The sequence below is a fragment of the Somniosus microcephalus genome, chromosome 4, assembly GCF_052327205.1.
Source record: "Somniosus microcephalus isolate GS21.2 chromosome 4, FLI_Smic_1.0, whole genome shotgun sequence".
Lineage (NCBI taxonomy): Eukaryota > Metazoa > Chordata > Chondrichthyes > Squaliformes > Somniosidae > Somniosus > Somniosus microcephalus.
The window spans coordinates 337,770,429-337,790,305 of NC_140990.1; the positions used below are offsets into that span (position 1 = coordinate 337,770,429).

The 19,877-nt window shown below is 45.5% G+C and overlaps 1 protein-coding gene across 5 annotated transcripts in view; it reads right to left on the reverse strand.

Annotated features, from left to right (window-relative positions):
- Positions 1-753: 753 nt before the first annotated feature.
- The window catches only part of rif1 (replication timing regulatory factor 1), a 79,058-nt gene continuing 59,934 nt past the window's right edge, over positions 754-19,877 (reverse strand). For all 5 annotated transcript variants that reach the window (XM_085986933.1, XM_085986935.1, XM_085986936.1 and 2 more), the window contains 6 exons: positions 15,174-15,341; positions 12,850-12,936; positions 6,662-6,777; positions 6,275-6,428; positions 3,959-4,067; positions 754-1,992 (listed from right to left, as the gene is read on the reverse strand). In XM_085986933.1, the coding sequence (XP_085843059.1) occupies positions 1,778-1,992; positions 3,959-4,067; positions 6,275-6,428; positions 6,662-6,777; positions 12,850-12,936; positions 15,174-15,341 (849 nt within the window). In that variant the 3' untranslated portion in view covers positions 754-1,777. The remainder of the gene's footprint in view (positions 1,993-3,958; positions 4,068-6,274; positions 6,429-6,661; positions 6,778-12,849; positions 12,937-15,173; positions 15,342-19,877) is intronic.

Below are 19,877 nucleotides of genomic sequence, written 5' to 3' on the forward strand. Positions count from 1 at the left end.
CCTGGCAGAACCCAAACCTAACATCGGTGAGCAGATTATTGGCAAGTGCTGCTCGATTGCACTTTTGACAACATCTCCCATCACTTTGCTGATGATTGAGAGTAGACTGATATGCCAGGCCATGAGGTTACAGATTGTGGTGGAATACAATTCTGCTGCTGCTGATGGCCCACAGTGCCTCATTGATGCCCAGTTTTGAGCTGCTAGATCTGCCATGGTGTGCTGATGGCGGAGGGAATGGATGGGCTGCCAATCAAGTGGACTGCTTTGTCCTGGATGGTGTCGAGCTTCTGTTGCAGCTACACCCATCCAGGGAAGAAGAGTATTCCATCATTGTGCCTTGTAGATGGAGGAGAGGTTTTGGGGAATCAGGAGGTGAGCCACTCACCACAGAATACATAGCCTCTCGCCTGCTCTAGGATCCAGTTAGCAGCTGAAGATATTTGGGCCTAGGATGCTGCCTGAAGAACTCCTGCAGTAATGGCCTGGGGTGCAGATGATTGGCCTCCATTAATCACAGCCATGTTCCTTCATGCAAGCCATTGGAGAGATTTCCTCCTGATCCCCACTGACCAGTTTTACCGGGCTCCTTGGCATCAGACTGTCAAATGCTGCCTTGATATTACTGTAGTCACTCTCACCTTCCCACTGAAATTCAGCTCTTTTGTTCATGTTTGGACCAAGACCTCGAGAGTGGTCCTGGCAAAATCCAAACTGATTATCGGTGAGCAAAAAATCCCATTAAATACAAAGAAAAATGCAATTGTTTTTATTTGTACAAGAATATTATGGTGAGCTCAAGCACAGATTGAAAAAAAATTATTTTTTTAAAAAGTGCAGCTCGGATTCAATTTCTGTGCACGGATTTACTCTGGCATCTATAAACATCACTACAAAGATCAAATAATGGCCAGAGATACAGAATTAGCAGCAATAATCTACTGCTGTATTCTTCGCTCAAAAAAAAAAGCACACGTCCATTTGGTAAAACAATATAATTTAACATCACAATTATTTTCCTTACAGAAAATGTTTTTTTTTAAAAAACTACTTTTTCCAATTTACATAGCACTGAGTCTCTCAAATGAAAGCTCCATGTGTGGTCCTCTTCCTGCATATAGCTCTGCCCCACTGCTTTCAAGAAAGATCATTCCATCCATTATCACCAAGTGAGGTCCTCTCCAGTTACCACCAGCCTGTGTTTGGTTTGCCTTTCTGTAAAGCAGTCCACTAGAATAAGACTAAGGAGTTCTGATCAGCATTTTATTTTATTGTCGGGAATTAATTCCCAATCTCCTGAAAACAATATTCCCATCAACCCCAATCTTTAAATATAAAAGTCCCTCTATTTGCCCCTCAGAGGTAATGTCACAGCTGGTGATACCACCCTGGATCAGCCCAAAGGAGGATGAGCTGCTGTGGAGCAGGTGGCACCCACTGCTGGACTGCCTCTCCCACTCTGACCAGGACCACTTACTGCCGTATTTTACTAGAATATCGCCCAAGAGGATAAATGGGTTTGAATAGCAGACAAAGCTGGGATTCAAATTCACGATCCTCTAAGATGGGAGGCGAAGGCTCTACTGCCATCCAAGGGCAAAATTACGCCGATGTTTACTGTGTTGGAGCTTGCGGGAAAGAACGTGGCAAATTGTCATAGATAAGAAAAAAAAAAAGCCTGTTTTTGTTTGGGGGGGGGGGGGGGGGGGGGGCTAGGCAGTCAATGCTCTCCATCGTTTCAGTTGAATTTTTTGCCAGTTCATGTGACTTAAAAAGGTCAGTCAGCAGCTTCACGTGGCGGTGACCTCCAGCGAGACTGTAGGTTTCCCATGATGCAGTCCATCATGCTGCTCAGCTGCTGGTGCATCGTGAAGAGTTGACTCCCAGAGTATTCATTCAAGTCCTCAGAGAAGAAACGCGCAGAAAGGGAGTTAACCTCAGAAACCAGGGCTGCGGAAGGAGCAACGGCAGGTGGTGTGGTCTCAACTAAATCTGAAAGAATGCAAAAGGCAGGTCAATATGGCTTTCATATTAAAACAGCAGCACGCACACAAGTAAGCCAAAAGTTATTATGCTGATTTGCTTGAAAATGGCCATCGTTCAGACTGGTTTGCTCACAGTTCAGGAAGGATATCAAGAGATTGAAGAGGGTTCGGAGGAGATTTACTAGAATGGTACCAGGGAGGAGGGACTTCAGTTACACTTGGATAGACTGGAGAAGCCGGGGTTGTTCTGTTCAGAGTAGAGAAGGTACTTGACTGTGTCCGTTCCATTTCCTGCAGTTCTGCTCTCACCCCTTCTCCCCCCCCAGAACCACGACAGGGTTCCTTGTCCTCACCTTTCACCCCACCAGCCTCCACATTCAATGGATCATCCTCCGCCATTTCTGCCACCTCCAATGTGATACCACCACCAAATGGATCTTCCCCTCCCCTCCCAGCATTCCGAAGGGACCGTTCCCTCCGCAGCACCTTGGTCCACGCCTCAACCACCCCCAACAGCCCCTCCCCATGGTACCTTCCCGTGCAAGCGCAGGAGATGCAACACCTGCCCTTTTACCTCCTCCCTTCCCACTGTCCAGGGCCCCAAACACCCCTTCCAGGTGAAACAGCAATTTACTTGTACTTCTTGCAATCTAGTATACTGTATTCGCTGCTCACGATGCGGTCTCCTCTACATTGGGGAGACCAAATGCAGATTGGGTGACCGCTTTGCGGAACACCTCCGTTCAGTCCGTAAGGGTGACCCTGAGCTTCCGGTCGCTTGTCACTAAATCTCCCCGCCACTCCCACTCTGACCTCTCTGTCCTTGGCCTCTTGCACTGTTCCAATGAAGCTCAACGTAAGCTCGAGGAACAGCACCTCATCTTTTGATTAGGCACTTTACAGCCTTCTGGACTCATTGAGTTCAACAATTTCAGGCTATAACCACCCACCACCCCCCTCCATTTTTTCAGGTGGCAGCTGTTGATGATTCTGCCACCCCCATTTGCAACATTTAATCTCTCCTGTCTTCAATCCTAGCACAGATTGTCCCTTTAGTCCCTTCCTCCCCTTCCCTGCCTCTGCACCCGCTTAAAACCTGTCACATCTCTAACTTTTACCAGTTCTGACGAAGGGTCACAGACCTGAAACGTTAACTCTCTCCACAGATGCTGCCTGGCCTGCTGAATGTTTCCAGCATTTTCTGCTGTTATTTCAGATTTCCAGCATCCGCAGTATTTTGCTACTGTACTGTATTAAGGTTAAGAGGAGCTTTGATAGAGGTGCTCAAAATCACGAGAAACTGTTTCCAGTGGCAGAAGGGGAGCTTTAAATTTCCCAGCACCAAGCAACATATCTGATCGGAATAAACCCTAGCCACACTGACCGAGTTTCACCAGTTATTGGTCAGGCTACAATAGAAGAGGAGCTAAAAATCAGAGTGATACTGTTCTCCCATCCCTAACCACCTTCCATTTCCCGCCATGCAAACCTGTGGATAGAAGGTGGTAAATCACCCAAAAAGGAGTCAAGTGCAGGCTTCTCCCGAGGAAATGTCAGCAACCTGAAGCGTTAACTCTGTTTCTCTCTCCACACAGACGCTGCCTGACCTGCTGAGTATTCCTGGCATTTTCTGTTTTTATTTCTGCTCCTTGTAGCTTTTGAGTGACTGCCAACTTAGTTTCAAATTATGGTCAGTATTGTCTCACAACTGGGTCGAGACGGTCTACACTTGAGGTAGAGGAAGCAAGGAAAATCCAATCAGCATGGCTAGATCCAAACTCTGATCCTGGAAGTGAAAGCTGTATGCAAGCTCAATGCATCACCCAGTCCCCACACCGAATGACTCTGGGCGAGGAGATTCTTAGTCAACGCTTCTCAGTTGCAGGTCATGCATTTCAGCTTCAAATTCATTTGCTGAGCAGACCCTCCGCACCCCCCCCCCCCCCCTCACCGATTGAGAGCTTCAATTTTACCTGTTGCTAGCTTCTCGTCATCGCCATTAGAGTAACTGGTGTCCTCTGCTCCATTTACTATTTTTTCACTTTCAAACACATTATCTTCATCTAAACCAAGGGATTTCCTCTGAAAAACAGGAAAAATAAACATGCTCAGTACAATACTAAAAACATTCAGCTATCAGAACAATAAGACGTCAGGAGGGCAAATTAGAACTCAAAAATAGCGAAACCAAAGATGTTAATTTACCTTTTCTGGAAATATTCAGAGGACATACTGTCCAATTTTTATACTATATACCATATCCAACAGCATTCTGAAATCTATGTGACTGAGGCACTCAGAGGCCAAAGACGTACATTCACTGGGTAAGCCATAGGTCCATTAGATAACATCTTTCATTGGTAAAATAATGTACCTACATTTTACCTATGCTATCATGCAGTAAGTCTTGCTTTCCCATCACACCCGTCTTTGCTGACCTACATTGGCCCCCAGTCCTCCAATGCCTCAAATTTGAAATTCTCATCCTTGCGTTTAATTCTCTTCCCCTTCCCTATTTCTGCAACCGCACCCCCGCCCACCCAGCCTAATACATGGCCTGAAATCTACGTTCCTCTGAACCCAGTCTCTTCTGCATCACGCTATTGCCTTTGCCCCACCACTGGCAGCTTGCCTTCAGCCACCAACAGCCCCTCTGCCTTTCCTCCTTTAAGGCCCGGTTTAAAGCTCATGTCTTTGGTCACCCATACTAATATCTCCTTTGGCACAGCTTGCATTTTTCTCTAACAGAAAAACATCCAAAGATGCTTTACAGTGGCTTAAAGGTATTATATGAATGCATATTGTTCTCACTAGAGTCAGATGGTGGATTGGGGGAAAGAAAGAATCTCAGGGGTTTGAACCCAACCATAACTACATTAACGAACTGGATACCAAAACATGATTCTTAAAATTGCTGATGCTAAAATAGGGACAACAGCAGAGATCAAGGATACAGAGCTGTCAGCGCACTGGGGTAATTACAAGTTCACACTCCCGATAGGGAGCTTCAGCTGCCAGTGAGCAGCACGTACCCAAATTCCCAATACGTGCTCCTGGTGGATGAAAGCAGAGTGATAAAATTATCCTCCCCTTTTCTCTCAAGAGAATGGTTTAAGCGTGCGCTGATCTATAATGTCAAGGGTGAATAAAGGGTCTTCGTCCCAATGTTGATCCCTCGAATTTTAACATCCAATGGGATGGGTTGAAGCAATTTAAAACATTTTTTGGAAAATGCAGGTATGCATAGCCAGAAGAGCAACAAATCTAGAGGTTATGCTAAAGTTTTGCGATGCACTGGTCAGAGTAATGTGTTCAATTCTGGTCACCACAAACACATGTACAATGGAATGGGTAACGAGAAGCGTGACAAAAGTGATCGCAAGTGTAAAGAGGATGAGCTAAACGGAAAGCGCAATACAGGAAACTTTGTGCTATCCGGCACCGAGCTGTTGCCGTCCCATCAAAACTGCCGGACAAACCAGCGCGAATGTTGAAACATACGGAGCTCCGTATCTGGCAACAAACCCTGTTGCTTAGCAACAGCTTCTAAACAGTCGGCCGTACCTTGCAAGCGTCTCTGTAGCTTAGCAACAGCTTCAGCGAGACCTTGCAGAGCCTGACTGGTGAAAAAAAACCAAACAAAACGGCTCCTGATTTTTGCCGGGGGATCGAGCATTCCGGACAGTTAACCTCCGGATAAACCAAAGCTTCCTGTACAGAGGCTTAAGCTCTGCAGTCTTGAAAAGGTGGTGATTAATTGAGATCTAATTATTGTATATAAACTATCAGGTACATAAAATTAGATCAAAACAAAGAAAGTAGACCTAGAGAACAAATTAAAATTTTAAAAAAAATTGAATTTAAAAACATATTTGCAAGAAATTATTTACTCAAGGATTCATAATTTTGAGCACAACCTGCCAAACGCTTGGGATGCTCAAAGAGTTTGATGCTAAAATGAAAATTAGGGCATTAGAAAATCGTGCTTCAAATGGACATTTTTGTCCTCAATCATTCCAAGAATCATGACTCACTGACTCATTCCATACACCTGCCTGCACTCACATTGCAGATTTAAATCTTCTATATAGAAAAGGAACGTGTCAAATTAGGCATCAATCCTAGACACAGTGCCATGGGAAAGTGTCTTTCGAAAAATACTGCAACACTAACATGAAGCTCATAAACAAGACTCAGGGACCTGCGGCGGTTCAGGGTGCAAAAAACAGCTAATCTTTAACAAATTGCAAGTTCAGATAGGACCTGTCAGTTTACAGGAAACAACTCACCTGCTGCTCGTAGAAGGCTTTCAGAGCCTTTTTCACGACTAAGACTTTTGGAGAACGGATTGGAAGCAACTTAATTTCAGTCACTGTGAGCGAGCTCAGGTCACCGACAGTCTTGATGTTTTTAGCTCTTACAAGCTGGCCCAGACCTCGGGCCCTATTAGAAGGAACCAAACCAGATCATTCAGCATAGACACAGAGGCGGCGATTTACATTGTACCATCATGACCAATATGATTCAATTTAATATTAACTAAAGTTTAATTACAGACACTCCCCATGTAAAACTTCCAATTTTAAAACTAGAGTTCAAGAGCGAAATTTTAAATTGATATTATGTTTTAAAATACCGGGCAACTAAATGAGTCATGAACGAGTGCCTTTACTTACCACATGTTAGAGGCAAGCTGAGGTAGAATGGTCTCTACTGGTGAAGAGCAGCTGACCAGTGCAGGATACACACACGCTGTGGACAATGCCACTGGCTCTTTGCTCATTTCAGAGATCTTGGGGGATTTAAAAAAAACACTTCTACATTAAAACCAGTATCTGTACCATGTTTTACTTAAATATTTTGTAGATAGATTGATTGCATTACCCAGAACTACATGCTGTTTAAATGTACTGTTAGATATTCCGGTATTCATGCCTCTGTTATCTCTAGACTTGACTATTCCAAAGCTCTACTGGCAGGCCTCCCATCTTCCCCCCTACATAAACTTGAGCTCATCCAAAACTCTGCCGCCTAACTCACACCAAGTCCCCTTCGCTCGCTGACTTACACTGGCGCGGTTCAGCAACGCCTAGTTTTAAAATTCTCATCCTGGTTTTCAAACCTGTCCGTGGCTATGCCCCTCCCCATCTCTGTAACCTCCTCCAACCCTCAGAGATCTCTGCGCTCCTCCAATTCTGGCCTCGTGTGCATCCCCATTTCTCGACCATTGGCGGCCATGCCTTCAGCTGCCTAGGCCCCCAAGCTCTGGAAAGTCCCTTGCTAAACCTCTCCATCCTCCTTTAAGACACTCCTTAAAATCTACCTTTTTGACCAAACTTTTTGTCATGTCTTAATATCGCGGAGCAGAGCGGCAGAGCGACTACAAGAGGCCCCAGAGGCTCAGGTAGGCCTCAGTGCAGCATCGGCAGCGGGTGGAGGCGGAGCAGAGCGACTACAAGATGCCCCAGAGGCTCAGGTAGGCCTCAGTGCGGCATCGGCAGCGGGTGGAGGCGGAGCAGAGCGACTACAAGAGGCCCCAGAGGCTCAGGTAGGTCTCACCAATCACCAATCTCAGGCAAGGAGAGAGGTAAAAAGTATTCAAGGTGTGACGTCACCACAAAACAGGTAGGTGATTGGTTGGAGTATTTCTCTCGTTTTAAAACTTTAAGTCTGTGGTTTATAGTTTTTAAGGTTGCCGTGGTGTACCAGGGACAGTTTGTAAACCAGGGCCCTTAAATATATCATTTAACTGTAGTGAAGTTGGTGGGATTCATTTAATTTTAATTAATTAGTTAAAGGGTAAGTGCGAGTCATCAAAGAGTGCTGAGAGTTTGGGTAAGAGTGAGAGTTCTTCAATTGTTATTTCTCTTTAAATCATTCTTGATAAGATTACTTTAAAGCAGTTTAAGTAAAGGGGAAAAGTTAAATATTTGGGATTCTGTTGGTTTAAGAGGAGTAAAACAAGGTTACACTGCAGTAGGAGTAAATTGGCACAGCAGGCAGTGGAAACCAGTTTTCTAACCAATCAGCAGGGGTGACTCATTTGGCTGTAAAAACAGTATAAAAAGACCAGTCCTAGTGCGAGCAAGCACTGAGTGAGAGTCATCAAAGAGTGCCGTGAGTTAGGGTAAGTGTGGTGTTAGGTGCTCTTTTCAAACTTTAACTCTGTGGGTTGTAGTTAATAAGGCCTTTCTGGTGCAGAGTGACTGTTGGTAAACCATTTAACTGGTGTAACTAGAGGGATTGATTTAATTTAAAGCCAATTAATTAAAGGGGATACTAGCATCTAAAATCGTGCAGAGGGTGTCCATAACTAACAATAAAAATTTTAATTAATTACATAGAATGGAGGTGGTGATGTGTTACTGTTGCGAGATGTGGGAGCCGGTGAACCCCATTGAGGCTCACGGTGATTACGTCTGTGACAAGTGTCTGCTGCTACAGGAACTCCAGCTCCGTGTCGATGAGCTGGAGTCTGAGCTTCAGACACTGCGACACATCAGGGAGGGGGGAGAAGTACCTGGACTCTGTATTAGGTGGTGGTCACACCTATGAAGTTAAGTAATTCAGATGTAGCCCATGGTCAGGGACAGGACGGTGTGACTACGAGGCAGGTACGGGGATCCAGGAGGTAGAGCTGGAGGAGCCACAGCCCTTGCTCTTGACCAACAGATTCGCGGTTCTTACTCCCTGTGGGGACAGGAGCAGGGACTGCAGGGAGGATGAGCAACCTGGCCACAGCACCGTGCAACAGGGGGCCATTCAAGAGGGGGGAATAAATAGAAATGTTGTAGTGGTAGGGGATAGTATTATTAGGGGGATAGATAAGAGTTCTCTGCAGCCGAGAGCGAGAGTCCCGAAGGCTGTGTTACCTACCCGGTGCCAGGGTTAAGGACATCTCCTCTGGGCTGAAAAGAAACTTGCAGTGGGAGGGGGTGGATCCAGTTGTCATGGTCCATGTTGGTACAAACAACGTAGATAGGGCTAGGAAGCCGGTTCTGTTAAAGGAGTATGAGCAGCTAGGGGTCAAATTAAAAAACAGAACCTCAAGGGTAATAATCTCTGGATTATTACCTGAGCCACGAGCGAATTTGGCTAGGACAAATAAAATGAGAGAGTTAAATGCGTGGCTCAAAGACTGGTGTGGGAGAAATGGGTTTTGCTTCCTGGGACACTGGCACCAGTACTGGGGCAGGAGGGAGCTGTTCCGTTGGGACGGGCTGCACTTGGCCAGTGCTGGGACTAGAGTCCTGGCGGATCCTATAACTAGGGCTGTAGAGAGGGCTTTAAACTAACTAGTGGGGGGGAGGTTCCTAGAGAGCAAATAATAAAAATGACAACAGAGAAGGTCATAGGCTTAGGTAGCAGTGGGGAAATTAAAAACCAGAACGTGTCAGGAAGGGGCAGAAGGTATGGAGTAAAAGGTAAAGTAATAAAAAGGGCAAAAGCAGGAACTAAGTGTCACAAAACATATTTGAAAGTTCTCTATCTGAATGCACATAGCATTTGTAACAAAATAGACAAGTTAATGGCACAAATAACTACATATGGGTATGATCGTGTGGCCATTACAGAAACATGGCTGCAGGGTGACAATGCCAGGGAATTAAACATACCAGGTTATTTAACGATCAGGAAGGACAGGCAGGAAGGAAGGGGAGGTGGGGTGGCTATGTTAATAAAGGAAGGAATCACTGTAATACAGAGAAATGATATTGGGTCAAAAGATCAGGATAATGAAACAGTTTGGGTGGAGGTAAGGAATAATAAGGGGAAAAAAACACTAGTGGGCGTAGTCTATAGGCCTCCGAACAGTTGCAACTCTGTTGGACGGAGTATCAATCAGGAAATAGTTGAGGCTTGTAATAAGGGAGCATCTATAATTATGGGGGATTTTAACTATCATATTGATTGGACAAATCAAATTGGGCAGGGCTGCCTTGAGGATGAGTTCATTGAGTGTATTAGGGATGGGTTTCTTGAGCAGTATGTAACTGAACCAACCAGGGGGCAAGCAACCTTAGATCTGGTCCTGTGTAACGAGACAGGATTAATTAAAAATGTCCTAGTAAAGGATCCCCTTGGAATGAGTGACCATAACATGGTTGAATTCCATATTCAATTAGAGGGTGAGAAGGTTGGATCTCAAACAAGCGTGCTAAGCTTGAATAAAGGAGACTATGAAGGTACGAGAGCGGAATTGAGTAGAGTGGATTGGGAAAATAGATTAAAGGGTAAGACGATACATGATCAGTGGTGTACATTTAAGGAGTTATTTTACAACTTCCAAAAAATATATATTCCACTGAGAAGAAAATGGTGTCAAAGAAAAGACAGCCATCCGTGGCTAAGAAATTAAGGATAGTATTCGACTAAAAACAAGGGCATATAAGGTAGCCAAATCTAGTGGGAGGATAGAGGATTGGGAAAACAGCAAAAAGTAACAAAAAGATTAAGAAAGGGAAGACAGATTATGAAAGTAAATTAGCAAAAAATATAAAAACAGATAGTAAGAGTTTTTATAGTTATATAAAAAGAAAAAAGGGTGGCTAAAGTAAATGTTGGTCCCTTAGAGGATGAGACCGGGAAATTAATGGTGGGAAATATGGGGATGGCAAAAACACAATGAATATTTCACATCAGTCTTTACAGTAGAAGACACTAAGAATATCCCAACACTGGACAAACAGGGGGCTATAGGGGGGGGAGGAGCTAAACACGATCAAAATCACTAAGGAAGTGGTACTCGGTAAAATAATGGGACTCAAGGCAGATAAATCACCTGGACCTGATGGCTTACATCCTAGGGTCTTGAGGGAAGTGGCGGTAGGGATTGTGGATGCATTGGTAATAATTTTCCAAAACTCCCTGGGCTCAGCAAAGGTCCCGGCAGACTGGAAAACTGCTAATGTAACACCCTTATTTAAAAAGGGCAGTGGACAGAAGGCTGGAAACTATAGACCGGTTAGCCTAACATCTGTGGTTGGTAAAATTTTGGAGTCCATTATTAAGGAGACAGTAACAGGACATTTGGATAATCATAATTTAATAGGACAAAGTCAGCATGGTTTTATGAAGGGGAAGTCATGTTTGACAAATTTGCTGGAGTTCTTTGAGGAAGTGACATATAGGGTGGATAAAGGGGAACCAGTGGACGTAGTGTATTTAGACTTCCAAAAGGCATTTGACAAGGTGCCACACAAAAGATTATTGCTTAAGATAAAAAATCACAGGATTGGGGGTAATATTCTGGCATGGATAGAGGATTGGCTATCTAACAGAAGGCAGAGAGTTGAGATAAATGGTTCATTCTCAGACTGGCAATCAGTAACTAGTGGTGTTCCGCAGGGGTCAGTGCTGGGTCCCCAACTCTTTACAATCTATATTAACGATTTGGAGGAGGGGACCGAGTGTAACATATCAAAGTTTGCAGATGATACTAAGATGGGAGAGAAAGTAGTGAGTGAGGAGGACATAAAAAACCTGCAAGGGGACATAGACAGGCTAAGTAAGTGGGCAGAGATTTGGCAGATGGAATACAATACTGGAAAGTGTGAGGTTATGCACTTTGGCAGGAAAAATCGTAGAGCAAGTTATTATCTTAATGGCAAGAAACTGGAAAGTACTGAAGTACAAAGGGATCTGGGGGTCCTGGTGCACGAAACTCAAAAGGTTAGTATGCAGGTGCAGCAAGTGATTAAGAAGGCCAATGGAATGTTGGCTTTCCTTGCTAGGGGGACAGAATATAAAAATAGGGAGGTATTGCTTCAGTTGTACAAGGTATTGGTGAGACCGCACCTGGAATACTGCATACAGTTTTGGTGTCCATACTTAAGAAAAGACATACTTGCTCTCGAGTCAGTACAAAGAAGGTTCACTCGGTTAATCCCGGGGATGAGGGGATGGACATATGAGGAGAGGTTGAGTAGATTGGGACTCTACTCATTGGAGTTCAGATGAATGAGAGGCGATCTTATTGAAACATGCAAGATTGTGAAAGGGTTGGATCGGGTGGATGCGGGGAGGATGTTCCCGATGATGGGTGAAACTAGAACTAGGGGGCATAGTCTTAGAATAAGGGGCTGCTCTTTCAAAACTGAGATGAGGAGGAACTACTTCACTCAGAGGGTGGTAGGTCCATGGAATATGCTGCCCCAAAAAGCTGTGGAAGCTACATCATTACATAAATTTAAAACAGAAATAGACAGTTTCCTAGAAGTAAAGGGAATTAAGGGTTACGGGGAGCGGGCAGGAATTTGGACATGAGTCTAGGTTCGGATCGGTCATGGCCCTGTGGGTAGCGGAGCGGGCCCAGGGGCCGTGTAGCCTGATCCTGCTCCTATTTCGTGTGTCTAATTCTGTTAGATTCAGGAGATGGTTCTGTGATAGTAGATTGGCGGTTAGGATCAGATATGATCTTATTGAATGGCGGAGCAGGCTCGAGGGGCCGATTGGCCTACTCCTGCTTCTATTTCTAATGTTCTTATGTGGCTCGGTGACCAGTTGTGTTTCTAAGTGCTCCTGTGAAGTGCCTTGGAACGCTTTACTACATTAAAGGCACTATATAGAGAGAAGTTGTCGTAGTTGGAAGTGTGCGAATGTGAACAGCATGCGAGGACAGGAGTGGGCTCAAATGTGATTTTCTTACAGTCTAACTAAAATGTCTGGGCTTGCACTTAATGGCTGCTTGTGCGAGGTAGCAGAGGGCAATTGGAGCCCTTGGAATTGTACAGCATATGGTCAAGTAGTTAAAGACAAGGAGGTGGGGGAAAAAAAAAAAATCTTTATGTTTACGTAACATATGGCTTCACTTATCACAAGATAAAACTTCCTGGTACCTGGTGACTGGTTGCCTTCAACTTACCAAACATTTCTTTGAACTTTTATAGCCAGAGCTGCGAGCAGTTGGAGATAGGAAACCTTTAGTCGGCGTGGTGTTGTACTGAGGGAACTAAAAAATATGAAATGGATAGTTAAATATAGTAACCCTGATTTTATAATACCAACCCCTTCAAATATACACTAACCATGGTTATGCTGGTTGAGGGATAAATATTGGCTAGGACACAGGGGAGAACTCCCTGCTCCTCTTCGAATAGTGCCATGGGTTCTTTTGTGGCCATGCGAGGGGAGCAGACTCGGTTTCACGTTTCATCCGGAAGATGGCACCTTTGAAAGTACTCCCTCAGGACTGCACTGAAGAGTCAACCTGGATTGTGTGCTCGGGTCTCAGGAGTGGGACTTGAAATCACAACCATTTGACTCTGAAGAGTGCGCGCTACCACAACCAGGGCTAACACCCTCAACTGTTTTTTCCTGTTTTTCCAGCTAATCCATGAAATACAATGGGTTGCCAGCCTGTACAGTGAGCTTGGCAAGAGATGAATAACATACTTTTGAATGAACAAACGAGAGAGAGGCATAGGCACAACGAAAAAGGGATGAAAAATAGGCCTGGAAATCTGAGGGGGCAGTGAGCATTAAAAGGACAGAAAAAACCCATAATTTGCACAAAAACGTTAAAGCGAGCTGGTTCATTTCAATGATCTCTTACTTCTACCTTATGCTCCAACTGATTCATGTAGAAAGTAATCGTAAAAACAAAAATAGATTTCAAATTATTCCGATTTGGGATAAAAGCTCACCTGCACTGTACTCTGCAGCTAAACTATTGATCTAAAAATTGGAATCAAGACTGATGGATGGAGTAATTATGAAGGAGTCACGGAACACTGGGGCGGTACCAGCAGATTGGAAACAGGCTAATGAGCATCCACATTAAAAAAAAATGACAAAACAGACAGCCATCTACTGGCTCATTAGCCTCATTTCAATTCCATATAAAATAATGGAATCAATCAAGAGTAAACATGGCGTAACTATGCAGTAATAACTAGAGCAATTAGCGATCAACATTGTTTCAGAAGGGGAAGATTATGCCAGGCCAACCTCGCTGTCTAGAAGGTCCAAAGATGGTGGCTTGCTTTCTTTAAGTGACAACCCAAGTGGACTGTGGAAAATCTTACAACGGGCTGTCCCTAGATTTTCAATAAATCAATAAGCTCCACACAAAAGGCGATTAAGCTCAAAACTGTTGGGATTAAGGAAAGAACCTGCATTTATATAGCATCTTTAATGTGTCTGGGATGTCCCAAAGCACTGCTTGAAATGTAATCATTGCTGCTATGTAGGCAAACGGGTAGCCAATTTGTGCAAGGCCTACAAGCAGCAGTGAGCTAAGTGACCAGTTAGTCTGTTTTAGTGCTGTTGCTTACGGGATAAATACTGGCCAGGACACCAGAACTCCCCAACTCTTCAAATAGTGCCATGCATCTTTGAAGTCCACCCGAACAGCAGCTTCACAGAAACCCCACAGTGCAGATAAGAGGCCATTTCGGCCCATCGAGCCTGCACCGACACATATCCCACGCGATCCCCGTAACCCCTACACCAACACATGTCCCACCCTATCCCTGTAACCCCACGTATTTAATCCCCCTAACACTAAGGGTCAATTTATCATAGCCAATCAACCTAACCCGCACATCTTTGGACTGCGGGAGGAAACCGGAGAAAACCCACGCAAACACGGGGAGAATGTGCAAACTCCACACAGACAGTCGCCCGAGGCCGGATTCGAACCCGGGTCTCTGGCGCTGTGAGGCAACAGTGCTAACCACTATGCCACCGAGCTTGCTTTACCATCTCGTCCCAAAAATGGCACTTGATCATGTAGCACTCCCTCAGTACTGCACTGAAGTGTTAGCCTAATGTGGGGCTTGAACATGTGACCTTCTAACTCGAAGTGCTACCACTGAGCCAAGCGGGTTCAAGGTACATTTCGAGAACGGATAAGAAATTGGCTGAAACTTGTTAGTTATGCCAGGGGTGGGGTGGAGTGCTCCAGGGCTAAGTGTTAGATAAATGGCTTGAATTCAGAAACACACTGCAACTTTACAAATGATTCCAAACTAGGCGTGGCAGTTGAATTGAAAGAGGTAGTTCAGAAACTACAGAATGAGTTGGAAAAAATATTCTTCTGGGTAGAACAATGTCAGATGAAACTTAAATACTGACAAATGTAAAGTACTGCAAATGATTGGGGTGGATGAATTAAGGCGGGACACAGTAGTTTCTTCACCTGTAACTATCTTACAGTCTTGTGATGTGAATGAGAATGCACTTTACCTTGGATTGAACATTGGAGCGATTGTAACCATTTGAGGCAGAGTGATTTAACCCAGGAGAACTTCCAGAAGAAGAAGAAGAATGGGATCGTACTACTGGGCTACGGCGATCGATGTCATCTGCTAATCCTTCCCGATGAATTGGATCTGCAAATGAAACGCGACGGATCTACGGAAAACAAATGAATATTCATTTTTATTACATGGGATTCAATTTTGGGATCTTCAATCAATGAGTCAGAGTCTGTGATTCCATTAGACTATCTGGAAAATGAATGGCTTTACCTAGAATATACAAAGGGGCTGCTAGTTCCGATAATCAGGGCCACTGGTTTACAAAGGCTGTGAAAGTCAAATTCTGTTTTTATTATATGGAATTGCAAAATTACCACCCGTGTCTTGGGGGGAAAATTTAATTCCACAATTGTAATTGGGGTCTTCGAGGAAAAGTTCAAAACCAAGTAACTGACTGTTAGACTCAGATAATCCAACGCCTGAACCAGACAGGACCGTCAGTACTGCAGGGTACCGTCAGTGACTGACCAACCAGCCTGAATTGCCAATGGAACCCAGTGTTGAGTTTCTGGGTCTGTGCCAATTAACCCTTTCACTCTTAAGTGCCGAAAGATTCGACTTGACCCGTATTGGTGACAGTATTTTAAATTCAGCGAAAGTGAGACTTGATACATTACAGCATCTGAGCAGAAGTTAAAACGAGGCACAATCAAGGTTTATATTACCCGTTGGGTCCTGGGTCAACCTGTCAGACCTGGCCTCAGGGCTTGCTCACCCGCCTTGTGTGAACAACCCCCCAATCGGACCTGGCCTCGGGGCTTGCTCGTCCGCCTGGTGTGAACAACCCCCCATCAGACCTGGCCTCGGGGCTTGCTCGTCCGCCTGGTGTGAACAACCCCCCAATCGGACCTGGCCTCGGGGCTTGCTCACCTGCCTGGTGTGAACCCCCCATCAGACCTGGCCTCGGGGCTTGCTCGTCCGCCTGGTGTGAACAACCCCCCCATCAGACCTGGCCTCGGGGCTTGCTCACCCGCCTGGTGTGAACAACCCCCCATCAGACCTGGCCTCGGGGCTTGCTCACCTGCCTGGTGTGAACAACCCCCCATCAGACCTGGCCTCGGGGCTTGCTCACCTGCCTGGTGTGAACAACCCCCCAATCGGACCTGGCCTCGGGGCTTGCTCACCCGCTTGGTGTGAACAACCCCCCAATCGGACCTGGCCTCGGGGCTTGCTCGTCCGCCTGGTGTGAACAACCCCCCGTCAGACCTGGCCTCGGGGCTTGCTCACCCGCTCGGTGTGACGCGCGTGAGTCCTCCGCCAACCTGAAACCCTCCTCAGCTCGTCTGGTGGATGTTCCCAAGCTTTTTGCCAAATGCCTCTATAACCTAAGCGTTTGAGAGACCCCTTCTTGTACTTCTTCCCGGGAAAGCCTATGGGGACCAGTTAACCCAATCATTGACTCACACCTGTCCAATTACAGGGACGCCACGTACCTAATGATCTCGCCTGCCCTTCAGGTCCTCATCTCATTACACCCTGACATCATCGGTTTTTGACCATCAAAACTCATATCTGGGGTAGTTATGGCAACACAAACATAACATGTCTCCATGTATATAGAGATATGGGGCTCGATTTTCATTGGGTCGTTGAGGCGGGATTGGAGGCATGTGGGGGGTTAAAAATCACGAAATCGGGGGGCACGAACCCATCCCGCCCCCCATGCCAGTTTCAAAGGAGGCGGATACCCGACCCGTACTGGGACCCGCCTCCCCGAGGCGGGAAGGGGATTAGTGCCAATTAACTGGCAGTTTTTAGCCTAAAACCTATTTTTAATCCCTGAAGTGTGGAATTCCCGACGGCCCCAAACCACGCCAAGTTAGCGAGGCGGACCATCGGGCTTGGAGGGTTCGAGATGCGGAGTAGGAAGCTCTTGACAGATGAAATGTCAATCTGTGACGTCACCCGTTGCCGGGTGGCCCTTAATTGGCCTGCACGGGCTCACAAGGTCAGTCAAGTGAAAATCGCGTGGGTTGGCCACAACTCGATGGAGGCGGGACTACAACCCCGAAAGTTGTAGTCCCGCCTCCTACACGCCTCCAGTATCACAATCCAGCCCATGATGTCCTTGCTGTTTGCCTAGGTTTTGAATTCCCTGCAGTTATCACAACACTCCACACAGTGGCAGTCACACATGGCCTTGCTTTCCAGGCTAGCTGTCTGCTGTGTGTGTGCCAGGAAGGCTGCTGACACTATCTTTAATTTGGCCAAGCAAGGCCCAACACCTCTGCTTCTTCCATTACCGCTTCTATCCAGGGCACATTACACTAGTTTTAAAAGCATGATTATTCAAGCATCATTGTGCATTGTGTATCAGTTACATAATAAACAAACTTAAGACTATAACTAATAACACTGATTCCATTTAGTCCAGTTAGCTAGTAGGGAGACTCAGAAATGAAGATTTCCCCCTTTCTTACACCAGAGGTGTACACCAGTCACCGGAGGCTGGGTATTTCCCCCACGCCCTGCAAGCCAATACCCTCATGGGTAAAGTGGTTCCAGCTGGAAAAGCAGCACAGGGTTCACCAGTGCTTGGCGGTTGTAGCTGGTTAATTGCCAGCAGTTCTCTTATTCACACGTGGGGTTTAAGTCTTGGATCACCCAACTGCACCTACGCTCTCTGGACTTGGGCAAGTGGTGAAAAATGTGTGCAATCAATATTGGGCAAACTAATTCTACAGGTGTACATTTTTCAGTAGCGTAGTTCAGAGACACAAACATGGTGATGGTTTCCACAGGTCAGTCACACAGTACACCAGGAAACAAAAACTAAGCATTCTGTTTTCTCAGAGAACCAAAATAAAATGGCATTTCGGCAGTATTTATATGTGAACCTCAAGTGTGCCAGCAGGCTATTCGACGTCGAGGGCAACACAGCTAAGCCTCCTCCTATCGTTACCCAAGGTCCACAAATATACATACTTCAAGCAGAGGTCTATGGGGTAACATCGTAACTGATATTCCATTCTAAACCAAGGAGTTGATGTCAACTGTAGCAACACTATGGCCAAGAGCAGCCAATTCAATACAGATCAGGAGTCTAACTTGAGTCATAACGTCACAGAAGGAGGCCATTCAGCCCATCGAGTCCGTGCCGGCTCTCTGTAGAGCAATCCAGTCAGTCCCATTCCCCCGCTCTATCCCCGTAGCCCTGCAAGTTTATTTCCCTCAAGTGTCTATCCAGTCTCCCCTTGAAAACATTAAGTGTCTCCACTTCCACCACTTCCGTCGGCAGCGAGTTCCAGGTCTCCACCACTCGCTGCATAAAAAAGTTTTTCCTCACATCCCCACTGTATCTCTTGCCCAAAACCTTAAATCTGTGTCCCCTGGTCCTTGTACCATCAACTAGTGGGAACAGCCTTTCCCCGTCTAGCCTATCCAAACCCGTCATAATCTTGTACACCTCTATCAAATCACCCCTCAACCTCCTTTGCTCTAATCTAGCTTCTCCAACCTGTCCTTGTAGCTAAGATCCCCCATCCCCGGACCCATTCTGGTAAATGTCCTCTGCACCCTCTCGAGGGCCTTCACATCCTTCCTCAAGTGCGGTGACCAGAACTGGACGCAATACTCCAGTTGTGGTCTAACCAGCACTTTATAAAGGTTCAGCATAACTCCTCTACTTTTGTACTCAATACCTCTATTCATGAAGCCCAAGATCCCATATGCTTTGCTAACCACTCTCTCAATATGTCCCGCCACCTTCAGGGACCTATGCACATTAACTCCCAGGTTCCTCTGCCCCTGCACACTCTTTAAAACTGTGCCATTAAGTGTATATTGCCTCTCCCTGTTCCTTCTGCCAAAATGCATCACCTCTCTGTATTAAATTCCATCCACCACTTGTCTGCCCATTCTACTAGCCTTTCTATGTCCTGTTGCAGTCGATTGGTATCATCCTCACTGTTTGCCACACCCCTAAGTTTGGTGTCATCGGCAAATTTAGAAATTCTACTCTGTATTCCGATATCCAGGTCATTTATATATATCAAAAAAAGCAGTGGCCCCAGCACTGACCCTTGGGGAACACCACTGTCTACCATCCTCCAGTCTGAAAACCATTTACCACAACTCGTTGTTTACTGTCCTTAAGCCAATTCCTTATCCAAGCTGCCACTGACCCACCTATTCCATGAGCCTCAATTTTGTTAACCAGCCTTCTATGTGGTACTTTGTCAAATGCCTTCCGAAAATCCATGTAGACAACATCCATTGCATTCCCTTCATCAATCCTCGCTGTTACTTCATCAAAAAATTCAATTAGTCAAACACGATCTGCCTTTTACAAATCCGTGTTGGCTCTCCTTAATTAGCTCAAACCTCTCCAAGTGACTGAATTTTTTCCTTAATCAGTTTCTAAAACTTTACCCAATGATATTAAACTGACCGGCCTGTAGTTACTAGGAGTGCCCTTACACCCTTTCTTGAACAATGGTGTCACATTTGCCACTTTCCAATCCTCAGGCACCTCCCCCACATCTAGGGAAGATTGCAAAATTATGGCAAGCCCTTCTGCTATCTCCTCCCCCAATTCCCTTAGCAACCTGGGATGCAAGCTCCTTATCCACTCTAAGCATACCCAGTCTTTCTAGTACATCCTGTATCAATTTTCAACCCTTCCATTGCT